The sequence below is a fragment of the Halichoeres trimaculatus genome, unplaced genomic scaffold (assembly GCF_033239565.1).
Source record: "Halichoeres trimaculatus isolate MK-OKI-2021-1 unplaced genomic scaffold, fHalTri1.1 fHalTri1_scaffold_6, whole genome shotgun sequence".
NCBI classification, from domain to species: domain Eukaryota; kingdom Metazoa; phylum Chordata; class Actinopteri; order Labriformes; family Labridae; genus Halichoeres; species Halichoeres trimaculatus.
In genome coordinates this window covers 22,285,592-22,297,756 of record NW_027437184.1, presented here as the reverse complement: position 1 = coordinate 22,297,756, position 12,165 = coordinate 22,285,592, and the positions used below count along the sequence as shown (strand labels likewise).

At 39.1% G+C, this 12,165-nt stretch overlaps 1 protein-coding gene across 4 annotated transcripts in view; it reads right to left on the bottom strand.

Annotated features, from left to right (window-relative positions):
- Window positions 1-629: 629 nt before the first annotated feature.
- LOC141791337 (actin-binding LIM protein 3-like) overlaps window positions 630-12,165 on the bottom strand; it is a 52,773-nt gene continuing 41,237 nt past the window's right edge. For 2 of the 4 annotated variants that reach the window (XM_074671702.1, XM_074671704.1), the window contains 6 exons: window positions 8,381-8,497; window positions 8,240-8,304; window positions 7,850-7,991; window positions 5,013-5,042; window positions 3,582-3,640; window positions 3,123-3,276 (listed from right to left, as the gene is read on the bottom strand). In XM_074671702.1, the coding sequence (XP_074527803.1) occupies window positions 3,178-3,276; window positions 3,582-3,640; window positions 5,013-5,042; window positions 7,850-7,991; window positions 8,240-8,304; window positions 8,381-8,497 (512 nt within the window). In that variant the 3' untranslated portion in view covers window positions 3,123-3,177. The other 2 variants (XM_074671705.1, XM_074671703.1) reach the window with 2 other exon arrangements.

Below are 12,165 nucleotides of genomic sequence, written 5' to 3'. Positions count from 1 at the left end.
ACTGTAATGTGATAGTTTTTGCTAACTATTTTGAAAATTCCACTTTTAGTTTTAAAATATTATTTCCACCAGTCATCATTTTCTCTGAGTTAACAATTTTAACCATTTATATAGCAGGCTACTCAGAAGTAGGCTAAGCACTGAAATTTAGACCTGTAAGTTTGTGTTAGCCGTCTATGCAGTTAGCTAATCACTTAAAACACAGCTGAACACGTCACAATCTGTGATGAGGGGCCAAAGTAAGGTGTTGCTTTTTTTAATGAACTTTGCTGGAAACATCTTGTTTGGGATAGTTATAAGACTTTTTATTATAAATCATTGCATGCGGAGCAGCTATGCTTGCTAGTTTGTTGGTGTATTCCACTCCCCAGTAGCTTCTAAGGAAAATGAATCTACTCAAGTTACCTGCCTTTTTGCTCCTTGTCTGTCTGTAAGAGTGAGAACTACAACAAGAGCAGCTATTTGGAATAATTTTGTTGTAATATTTCAAATTACATGTTTAGAATTAATTTTCAAGCTAAGTCAAACATTTCCAGACATACTGCAAAGAACCTCTCTTATCAGAGCCAATTATTGTGTATTTTACTAAGACAGAAAACGCTTAAGAACAAAAATTAGTTAAAGCATTTATTCAGGAGTGAGTCAGTAGTACTGTAGTAATCTACATCTACATTTGCATACTTTAAATATTTTCATTTGAAACTTGCAGATACACACACACCTGGGAGTTTCGGTTCTGACAGCAGCAGGAAACATTATTCCCCCTTTGTATCCCGATAAAAAACACATTCAGCTACTTTTCCATCCTTTTAAGTTAAGACAAGCTGTTTCCTAATTACACTTTCCAAGAATTATTTTCTGAATACACTTTTCTCTTCTCTTTTTACCTCTTCTTTCATAATTGCTGTCTAAAATTTAAAATTACTTTTAATTATTCACAAAAAATCTTGTATTATTAATTTGCTGCAATCACACACACACACACACACACACACACACACACACACACACACACACACACACACACACACAAATTTTGATTTCAAATTCCTTCAAGCAAACAAGAAAAACAATCTTAAAGTGTGGGTAGCACTTAAACCTGATTTAAACATTTGAAGAACATCTCTGACCTCTGAGCTCTGACTGATCCTCCTACCCCAAATCATATTTCCACCTCAGAGAGCTCACATTCTGTTCATGTCAAAGAAGAACCTCAATACTGATATGGCTTCAGAGAAACTGACATCAAACCAAACACATGCCAGAGCAACAAAAAGAAGACAACCTTTGGATTCAGTATCAACACATTGTAAAAACAGGATATGTTTGTCATGTTTATAAAACGGTAATGTTGAAATGATATTTCTGTCAGCTCATGTCTGGAGGACAAAACGTGGATTCTTTAGAAACATGTCAGTCTGTCTTTCAGGCAGCAAAATCCCTCTTCAAATCCATGCCTGTCACTTTCTGCATGAATTTATGTTTGACTCAGCGTGGCAGATCCTCAGTCTGCTACCGAGTACTCCAGCTTCCACCCCACCTGACCTGCTAATGCTATTGCAAACACACTGCCATCTGCTGGTTGGAGAGGAGAATCAGCCAATTATTCCCTCTGCTCATCAACTCTGTTCCTATTCCAGTACTGCTCATCTGTGTGGTCAGGAAGTCTTCCTGCTCTCACAGTTTTCTTTGACTTCTGGCCCGATGGCTCACTCCTTATGTATGGCTTCAGAAGTCCAGGTACGTCTTGAGTTTAAGTACTCTGAGATCAGGCCGCTCTGCTCAAGACAGGTAAGGATGGATGTTGACCAAAGCCATTTCCTGTCAGACTAACAGAGCAGGTCTTTCTTTGGTGGCTTCTCTTCAGAGTGCACTGCTGGTGGTAGTGGACCAGCATGAGGATGACACGATTTTCTCAGAAGAGTCTGACCTGTTTCTTCAGTTCATTCTTTTTCCACTGGGCGAGGTGATCAAAATCAGACATGGCCATACCAAAGACTCTGTAGAACTCGTCTGGTGAGAGATGACGCTGAGGAGAGAGAAGAGATACAATGATTTTAGAGATTTGAAGCCAGAGAAAGGTACTTGCTGATAACCTCAGTTATTCTAGTCAAAGAATGCCTTAAAACTCAAAGAATAAAGACTGAAAAAATTGGAGTGCTCAAGACTTCCCATTATACTGAACCATTTTCTATCCAAATACCAGCAAAAACTTTTGTATTGTGGAAAACAATCTACATGATGAATATAAATTTAAGATCAACTACACTTTGCAGTAGTTTTTTTCTACTCATTATGTCACTGAGGACTGTTGGTTACAGTTAGTCGAGTGTATGTGTTGTTAAAAATTCATAATGTGTGACAGGTCACCTCCAGCCTGGCTCGGTCCACATCACTTGGAAGACGCTGCTGCCTTCTCACTGACACAACTAGGGCTTCATATGGGTAGATCTGAAACAGGTATACAAAAACAATGTGTAGAAAAGTATTCTGCCACAACAGAAAATATACACTAATAAATTTGCTATGGTGACTGAAAAAATATCTCTGCCGCCCTCAAGTGGCCTGAAGTGACAGTGACCCAATGAATATTTGAATCTATTTTCAACAGATACACTTTTCCTAAATGGTTTCTAACTCTCTGCTGTTACGTGTATGGACCATATACAGTATGGTGAATGTTTGTTTAAAGCTAGGAAAAAAAGATCAACAGGGATTAAGGGATATAAATTCATTGGTAGTATGTCAGTATATAAGGTGTTAGCTTTTACCAAGTTTCAAAAGAGAGATGCTGAGCTCTCTGATATTCTAAGCTTTGTTGAAGAAAACAACACAAGAAATATCCGCCGGGAGGTTTAATTCACACATAGAATATGTCTTGTCTCACTCATCTTACAGTCCCTCCATGTCATTACCCTTTCTGTCTGTCTGTCTGTTTGTTTCACTTTGCTGTCGATACAATGAGTCAGACAGTTTCACAGCTATAACAGAGAGAAGTGGGTGTTGCTGAGCGAGACAGAGACACCATTCAATAGGAACTTTGAAACAAGCAACACATCACCCTCATCTTTAACCCACTGTGTTTAGAAAGCTTTGGTGAGGCCATCTTACCTTGTATTCTGAAAGGAAAGAAAGAAAGAAGAGAAAACACTATCAGTCAAGGTGCATAAGTAGGGATCAGAGAGATTTAACCTGTGAAATCGGGTTACCTCTGATCTGCCAGTTCACTGCATTGTTGCTGTCATACTGGTAATAGTCTGCACCGGCACTCCCAGGCTGCCAGAACACAATGAGAGCATTTCTTAACAAACGTAGATAATGATGTTAAGAGCTGTTTCATTATTTTGACAGAGAAAAACAACTAAGCAAAGCAGACAGAACCTTTAAAAAAAAGTACCTGCTCACAGTCATATCAGTCGGTATCGCACTCACTAACAAAACAATACTTTGTCCATTTTACTAAGAAGCAAACTGATCCTAATGAGTTTTGCAGATGCAGAGGAGGATGAAGGACTTTGCTTTAGCTTACAGTTTAGTCACAATGACACACTCACACACATCCATTTATCGTGGTTGCTCACCCTGTTTATTCCATTTCTGCCATAGCCTGGCAATGAGGACGATTTGGCAAAGTATGAGTCTGGAAGAACAAACACAAACACATTACCATGAATAAACACAAATTATGCAAAACAATACAAACACATGCAGTGTGTCAGTATCCTTGTGAATCCAGCACAAGCACCAGCAGAGGTGTAAGAGCTACACAGATGATCCCAAATGTGATGCATCACGTATCAAATAATGAATTTGTGATGTGTTCTGCACTGAAACGCAGCTATAAAATCAGAAGTGCAACAAATCTACCTACAGAAATACACCGTATGGCAAGCAGACATGTTTGAAGACTGGGATATTATATCTGCTGCACTTTTCTATGATCAACTTTAATGTGAACTCCATGTAACACATGTGACAGGTCTCTGGTAACTGCCATCTTAATGTGTACTGCGGGAGCTGAAACAGCAGAGGGCGATAGAGTCACACTGAGTCTCAGTAACTCCTGGCAACTCTCACTAACTTCATTCTTTATTCTTGGCTTCATTATTCATTCTTTTTAAGTCCTTCGTCACACCCCCTCCCTTTTCCTGCTTTCTTCCTCTGTCAAGTCTCTTTTTCTCTTCCTCTTGTTCACTTTGGTGCTCAGTGTGATTTCATTACACAGAGATGTCAAAGAGCAAACAGCATGATGCAGCAGATTTCTGGCCACTGCGAGATGCAAAACTTTGATGAGCTCTTCATTTTTACACCCCCTCGCCCCTTCCTTTCTCACTACAAGAAATAAGAAACAGTATCATAGATAATTCATGTTGTGGGTGTCAGAAATAGGATTGTTTCATCAGAGTGGGACAAAAAGGGTCAACTTAAATATTCTATTAATCAACATCTGGAGTGTCAGTGCAGGCCAGTGATTAAAGCTGTCATCTAATATTCACAGCCAAGGTTATGAAGCGTTTTTCACATGTTCAGAACAGTTTTTGTTTCATATGGGAGAAATGGTAAAGATAAAAGAGAAAGTACATCACAAACCACATACACTTGACAAAGTTGAGCTTCAAAGATGAGATCCCAAGGCAAAGTGTGGGTGATGTAGTGTCTGTAAACACTTATTTCTTATCAATGAAAGTGTGGAAGTGCAGTTTGTGAAACAGATGGCTGAAGAGATCAAAGTCTGTGATCCTGGATAAGTTCTGCTGCTGAAGAAAAGCTGATAAATACAGACCTGAGCCAAAGCCCATTTATCTTCCCACCTAAAACCCAAGACAGGAAGTGTGTGTAGGTGTGTGTGTGTGTGTGTGTGTGTGTGTTTGAGCTGATAACAATCTCCCATTCTCTGCCTCTGTCCCAGCAATAGTGAAAAAGGCAGAGGAGATCAGATGGAGGATGGGCTGCTGTGTCAACGTCCCCTTGAGTCGACTTCAGGGATCAAAACAAAGTGATGGACCACTCACCACTGTCTACACTGTGGAGCGATCTGGGAGCTGAGGGACAGAGAAGAGGAGGAGGAGGGGGAGGAGGAGGGAAGGACAGGGGTAAACAGGTAAAAAAACACACAGGATAATAGATTAAACTTTTTTCATCTCAACAGCCTGGAATATAGAAACACCTGAAGATCTGAAGTTGCTGCCTTGGGCCACACAACTCGGTAACTGTGGTCTACTTCAGACTAGGGATGGGAATCGAAAACCAGTTCCTGTTGAGAATTAATAAGAAATATTTCAATCCATCGATATTGTTAGCCTTTGTGCTTAATGATCCGCTTATCAATTCTTTACATTGTGCCAGAGCCGCCGGGCCTTACATAGACTAGTCTGCTGCAGCTATCTTAGCTTAGCAGTTAGCTAATATTTCCCCAGAAAACTCTTATTCAAGATTTTCAGCTTGAAGTTTTACTGAAGAACTGACTTCATAAAGAAATGTACATTACTCTCTCTCTCAGGAGATTCATATTCAGTAGATTTGAAATGGTATAAATCACCTTATTTACCAAAATAACAAAACAGCGCTGCATTGATATGCTAACGTATATGGGAAACTGCATTGATATGCTAGCAGTTAGCATACATCAGTATAACTTCAGCTTCAGAATAGAGAATAGAATTTCAACTTTCATCACAGAAACATATCACATCAACTCTTTGTAAATAATACTGAGAATTTCAAATGTCAAAAGCTAACAGGCAATTGAAAGGCTCATGGCTGACTTCATAACTATGGGAAGCTTCCAAACAACTTAAACCATTGCTATAACCACTTTGAGACACTAGATGGCCTACTTGAATTATCAATATATTACAACACAGTACATCAACGTCACATTGTGTGCAATTTCTACCTGTTTCTGTAGAATTATGCCCAGAAATATACAGACTCAGGGACCAATTACATTTTATTAACTTACAGTATAAACTCAATCAAATGTTGAAACAGAAAACCTGTAAAGCTACTTTGTGTACCAAGGAAATTCACAACAGGAATTGATAAGGGAATCGATAAAGAATCACATCACTAAGCAGAAATGATAAGGGCATCGGTATTGACAAAATCTTGTCAATTACAATCCCCCCATTAGACTCAATGCTTGATTTAAAGTATTTGAAGATACTTTTAACAATATCATGACTGAGTGCTTCCCTAAATTATAGATCAGTCTAATATTTACCACAAATGTATAAGTGGTAATATCATCAGGAAGACTCAACAGTTCTGTGTATGAATGTTTGACAAACAACTGAGTCAAACATCCACAAGACATCCTAAAAATCAGACTCAATGCCTAACAGGAAGTTTTAGAAACAGTTTTGGGAACTTCTGCTTTTTCATTGGTAAATGGGCAGTTAATGACCTTAGTAGATACTTGGTTAAAAGTCTGTAAAGAAGAAAGTTTTAAATCAGCCGGCAGAACAGCTGGAATTCATCAACTTATGTTTCTTAAAAGGATGAGAATGCTGTTAAAGAATAAAAATATACAGGATGAATTCTGTCACAGACATAGCAGCCACAGTAGATGCAAAGACATTATAAAGGAAGGAGAAAACAGAAGACCAGCTGTTGTTGCACATCCATAAAACATCAGCTGTTGAAGGAATGCTCTGACAGCATCAATTTACAGACAAATCACGATGAAGATCTACACATCGTATAAAATATGGAGTAGCTCAGGCCGTGCAGCATCAGGCCACTGGTTTTAAAAATGCATATGTGTACGTCGTCCACCCACTGCAATCTTGAATATTAATGATCTGTGGGCTCGGTTATCTTCATGTGAGATACCCCAGCTTGTTTGACAGGCTGGGAATTTTATTTCTCACATAAAATTTATCATCAGAATTCTTTTCTACCCATCATACAGTCACTTGCTCAGTGAAAACTACCTATGTGTGTGTTAAGAAAAGGGGGAAAGGATCACAAAAGTTAAACAATCTAAAGATGTTTTTGCTTTATTCAGTATGTCCAGTAGACTGTCCAGTTCCTGTACCCCTTTGGCTAAAAAACATCACTAGAACCAGTTAGAGTAAATAAAGACAATGACAGAGCTGGAGTTTATGTAACTTTTATAACAAAGTGGACATCTCAGTTTGGTACTGGCCTCATCTGAAGAACAGGTGAGCTCCCCTCTCTGTGTTTTCTAATCGGTGTAATACCAGACACTCTGAAGCCAAAGTGATTACGCAGCACTGAACACCAACATTATGCACACCCCTCTCTGTTTGACCTCCCCGTGCACGTAGCTCATCTCCCTGCAGCTCCCTGACCCTGATTTACCTCCAAGCTTCATGTTGTACATCTTCTGTGAACAGCTTCAAATTGCTTTTGCTCTTCACTCTCCCTCCTCGGTCCTTCTTTTAAGTTTAATTCACTCTTATCTCGTCCACTCTTCCTCTCTGTCTCTTGTTGTAACACCTTGTCTTTTATTCCCATTTGACCTCCACCTAAACAATCTCTTTCCTGCTCTCTCTGAGTCCCTCCATCTTTGTTACACCCCCACATGTGCTGAATGAAATGAGGAATGGGATCAATGGGAGAGTTAATACAGAGGTGGGAAACTCCCCCACTGAGGCTTGTTGTGAGTCTTGAGCCAACAAAACTCACACATCCCCTCTCCTTTAAAGGTGAATATACTCAGACTCTATCTTCTTTCATTTGGCTCCAAAGCCTAACCATCACCACCACCATAACTAAAATCAGACTATGGTTTAAGCCTTCAAGCTACTACAGATTCAACCAGCATTAACAACCTGACAGGAGATTTTAGAGGGGACAGAACAAACACTGAAAACAGACTTACAGCCGTTGAGAGAGGTGAATCCCAGACTGTTCAGCGCTTCCTTGCTGCTACAGCGGGAACTACGTCTGCTCCCCCATGGGTCATTATCGTAACAACCTGACCGAGCCTTCATCTCCTCCTTCAGGATCAGCCTGCCAATGCCCTGCAGGGTAGGGGAGACAAAGGTGCAAAGAAATAACAGTAAAACAAAAATAAAGAAAGATTTAGTATTATAATGGAAATAAGCGAATGTTGTTTCTCTGAAATAAAGTGGGGTGAGGTGAGAGAAGGACAGAATCATGTCCAGTGGACGAGGCTGAAAAGGAGCATTTAATTAACTGGTTCATTAAATATTTACACTTACACTGGAAATATATTGGAGAGGAAAGCGGGAGATGGTCTCTCTCTCACCTTGTTTATGTTGTGATTCCATCCATCCTCTTCTCCTCCAGATGAAAACCTCCGTACCCTGGAGACTAGTGAGAGGGAGCGAAAGAGTGAGTTGTTGCATCTGGTGTAAACACAGAAACGTACGCTTCAGAAAAAAAGTACCTTTTGGAGAGCCAGTATATGGGTAGTAGTTGGAGTCTGGGTGATAGATGTTGTTACAGTTCGAGGTGGAAAGGCGGCTAGAGTTGAGGAGATTCTCGTTGGTTTTACTCTTATTTACTGTTGGGGAGGCGTAGAGATCTAAACCAAGAAAAGAAAATCAGAAATGAGAAATTTTAGGTTGTTTTTTAATCAAATCACAAATCCCTATCCTGTTTATTTTTTAACTTAATTAGGCACATGAAGCAACAAAAATGTGCTCAGAGGGAATTTTCAATCATCAAGAAATAGGAGAACTCTGAAACACGTTTTGCTGGAACACAATTGATGCTGTCTGTAGTCAGTCTTGCTTTTTGGGAAGAAATCTGTCTGTGTCAGTATGCAGAAAACAACAGACAAAGAGGAGTGCATTTACTTACAGAGATAGGAAAGCACAGCAGGGGGACGAAGGAGAGGAGATGCATAAAGACAAAGAGGGGAAAATGAAGGAAAAGGAGGTCAGACAGAATGTGATGGGATTTGATACATGACTGTTGGAAGCAATGATGAGGGAATATGAACTATGTTAAATACAATAAATGCTTCTTATCTTGCTAAATGTCTGAGTGAAAGCTGATACATGATGACTGTCTGACTTATTTTTGGATGGGGAAGTGAAGGGTGGTCAAAGGTGAAGTTGGTGTAAAGTGCCCAAGATCACAGTGGGATTGATTTGTGGATGAACTAATTCAAGCCAAAACAGAATTAATCTCCTGTTATAACTTCTGTGTATCAAAGATACGATAAGGACGTTATGATCTTGCATCAGTAAATTCATATTTTCTATAATAGAAAATGTCTGCCTTAGCTCTGAAAGGTATGATTAACACCCGATCTCTGACTGCTTGTCTGAAATTACAGAGAAGGTGATTACACACAACGACTGTCACTGAGCATGTTTAGGCAGAAAAATGTCATTGATTTAAAGATGACAATCTTCACTTTTTGAGGAATCAGTGTCCAGTTGGAGAAATTTTGGCTACTTCACTACCTCAGGGGCCACACCACCACAAATCTTTTTCCTCCAATAACCTCCTCAGATATACACGATGTGCCTCTGTCTGAAACACTTTAATTCAGCTGCTGTCAAGGCAGACCTTAGCGTTCTAAGCCCCATGTCCAACATGTCATGAACAGGTTGAAAGATTTCAATGTGATGATCTCATTATTTTAACAAGATCTTGAGTCAATCTCATAGAGATCATGTTATATTTTGAAAAGGATCATTTTGAGCAATTTACAGGCAGATTCAGGTGTTTTTTTTTTTTTTTTCAACATATGAATAGATGTAGCACATATAGGTTTGAAAATTTGGTTGCGGGGTGGAAAGCAAAAGGACACTTAATATTAAAACCAAACAAAAAACAGGCAACTGTGTGAAGAAAAAGTTGAGCACAAAATCCCAATTTTGTCTCAAATGTGTACCAAGAAAGCAAACTATTGGTGTTGACTTTCTGGGAGCAAAAACCCAACTGAGCAGTATTTGCTAATTGACGGAGTGGTTAGCATTCTTTTTCTGTTATTTAACCTGGTTAGCAACACACGCTACAGCCACCGTCTGGTGGGAACAGGGCAATACAACTGGGAACTGGTCAAACAATGGAAATTGAGTTTCTAGGATGAGATTTTTTTTCAAAACAAAATGACAAATCAATATTTGGACTCGAAAATCATGACCTATCCCTAGAATGAATATGGCTTTTAACATTTCAAACAGGCACTAATCAAAAACAAACAAACAAAAAAGTGTTTTGCTCCCTCTTTTGGAGGATAGGCCTATGTTAACCTTCAAAGCACTGGAAACACAAGAAGTAAAACACACTAGAAACGACACTGTGACATGACCATTCAGTATTAAAGAACTATGCACACTTGCTTGGTTTAACATTACACACCTAAAAAGCTTGTTTGAAGGTGCAGCCAGGTTTTATTATGACAAATAATATGGTTGTACAAACAGTTTATGTGTATGATGATAGTACTTTTATATAATAACTGCTGTATGAATGATTCATGCCGCACATTTAAATTCTTTAGTCGGCCGTCCCAGACTGAGAGGAGAGAGGAGGTTTGTCAGCACTTTGTAGCTCAGCGTAAATCATCCAGAGGTGTTTCTGAGGAACTGTAACTCTGTCCGACCCGCCATCCCGAGCGCTGATGGATCATCTCCACTCTCGGAGTAATTGGCAGCGCAGCTTGCGGTTTTACTTCACCTCTTGAAACATCAATGGAATCTATAATCTGGTCTATGATGGCTGCAGCTATTAAAGGTTGCTGCTGGAGTCCTTGTCCCTGTTTGGTCTGGTTTATTTTAGCTGCAGAGAGCTTAGAGGAAGTTTTTTTTTTTTTACTTATTTATTTATTTCTGAGGGGATTCAAGAGATTACGAGGGATGTTATGCGAACACCAGAGACTTAACAAGGGATGCAACAATCCACCTCTCTTTTTCCGTATTCACATAATAATTTAGAGTTGCTCACAATACAAAGTAATAATCCATGCATTTTCATTTTTAATATAAAATCTCTTCAAATTGAATCATTTCTGCATGAGGTACCATGAAGCTGGGGATCACTGTTTTTATATGTGGGCAGCTAACCCTGACTGCATGACTGTGACAGAAAACAATACACAGGACTGTACCATTACATAGGATTAGAAAGTAATGTGGATTGAAGTTTTTGGCTTAGGCTATAAATGATAAATGATATATGATATGTTAGCTTTAGTAACACTACTGACTTTTACTTATATATTTTTTATTTTTATTGCAAAAGTAGAAAGAACACTGCTTTAAAAGGTGGTTTGATGAATTTTGGGTTGTTAAAACTGCACAGAGCTGAACTATCAGTGAGATATCTGTTACCTGTGGGCCTGCTCATACTCAGTGTGTGTGTGTGTGTGTGTGTGTGTGTGTGTGTGTGTGTGTGTGTGTGTGTGTGTGTGTGTGTGTGTGTGTGTGTGTGTGTGTGTGTGTGTGTGTGTGTGTGTGTGTCACAGCACTCGTGGGTTTGTTTTTGTTTCTGTCTCCTACTCTTCTCTTCCTCCATCTCAGGTGTTTCTGATCAGGTGTTTCTGTGGGCGGCACATAAAAAAAACAACCTGACGAGGAAGCTGTCACAAGCTTATCAAACGGGCTGTTTTTTGGATTAAGTGTTTCATTTCTTGACATCTTCTGCTTTATTTTTGGTTTAGTCGTGTTGAGGATGAGTATCAGATAAATCACTTTCCTCAGATTCTGCAAACCAGTTTCTAAAGAGCCTTTGAGCTCCTCAGGGGAGGTTTCAACTAGTTATGGAAAAGACTAAAATTAAGACTCTTGATGATCCCTCAAAGCAAAAGACATCAGTTAAAAGACTTTTAAGTTATCTTGACTGTTAATGCCTATAAACATTTCAGCAGGGTAAGTGTTACCAAACCTGTTAACTGCACACTTCTCAACCAGCCTATTTTTCTATTTTCCACGCTGTTAAACTGTTTGAATGATGCTAGTTTTAGTCGTTAACACAATATACATGAGTAAAGAAAGAGTGACAAATAGGTTATAGGTACCACTTTTTCATCAGGGACACCAGAATCAACACGATAAAAAAAGTTCTGCATTGGAGCTTTAACTATCTGCTGATAACTGAAGTTTCTTTTTGGGTTTACTACATTTGCAAACAAAAACCTTTGAAGTAAACAAGACATTGACTGTTTTCCAAACTGCCTTTCACATACTACATGTGAATGAATAGTGTGTAGTAGGC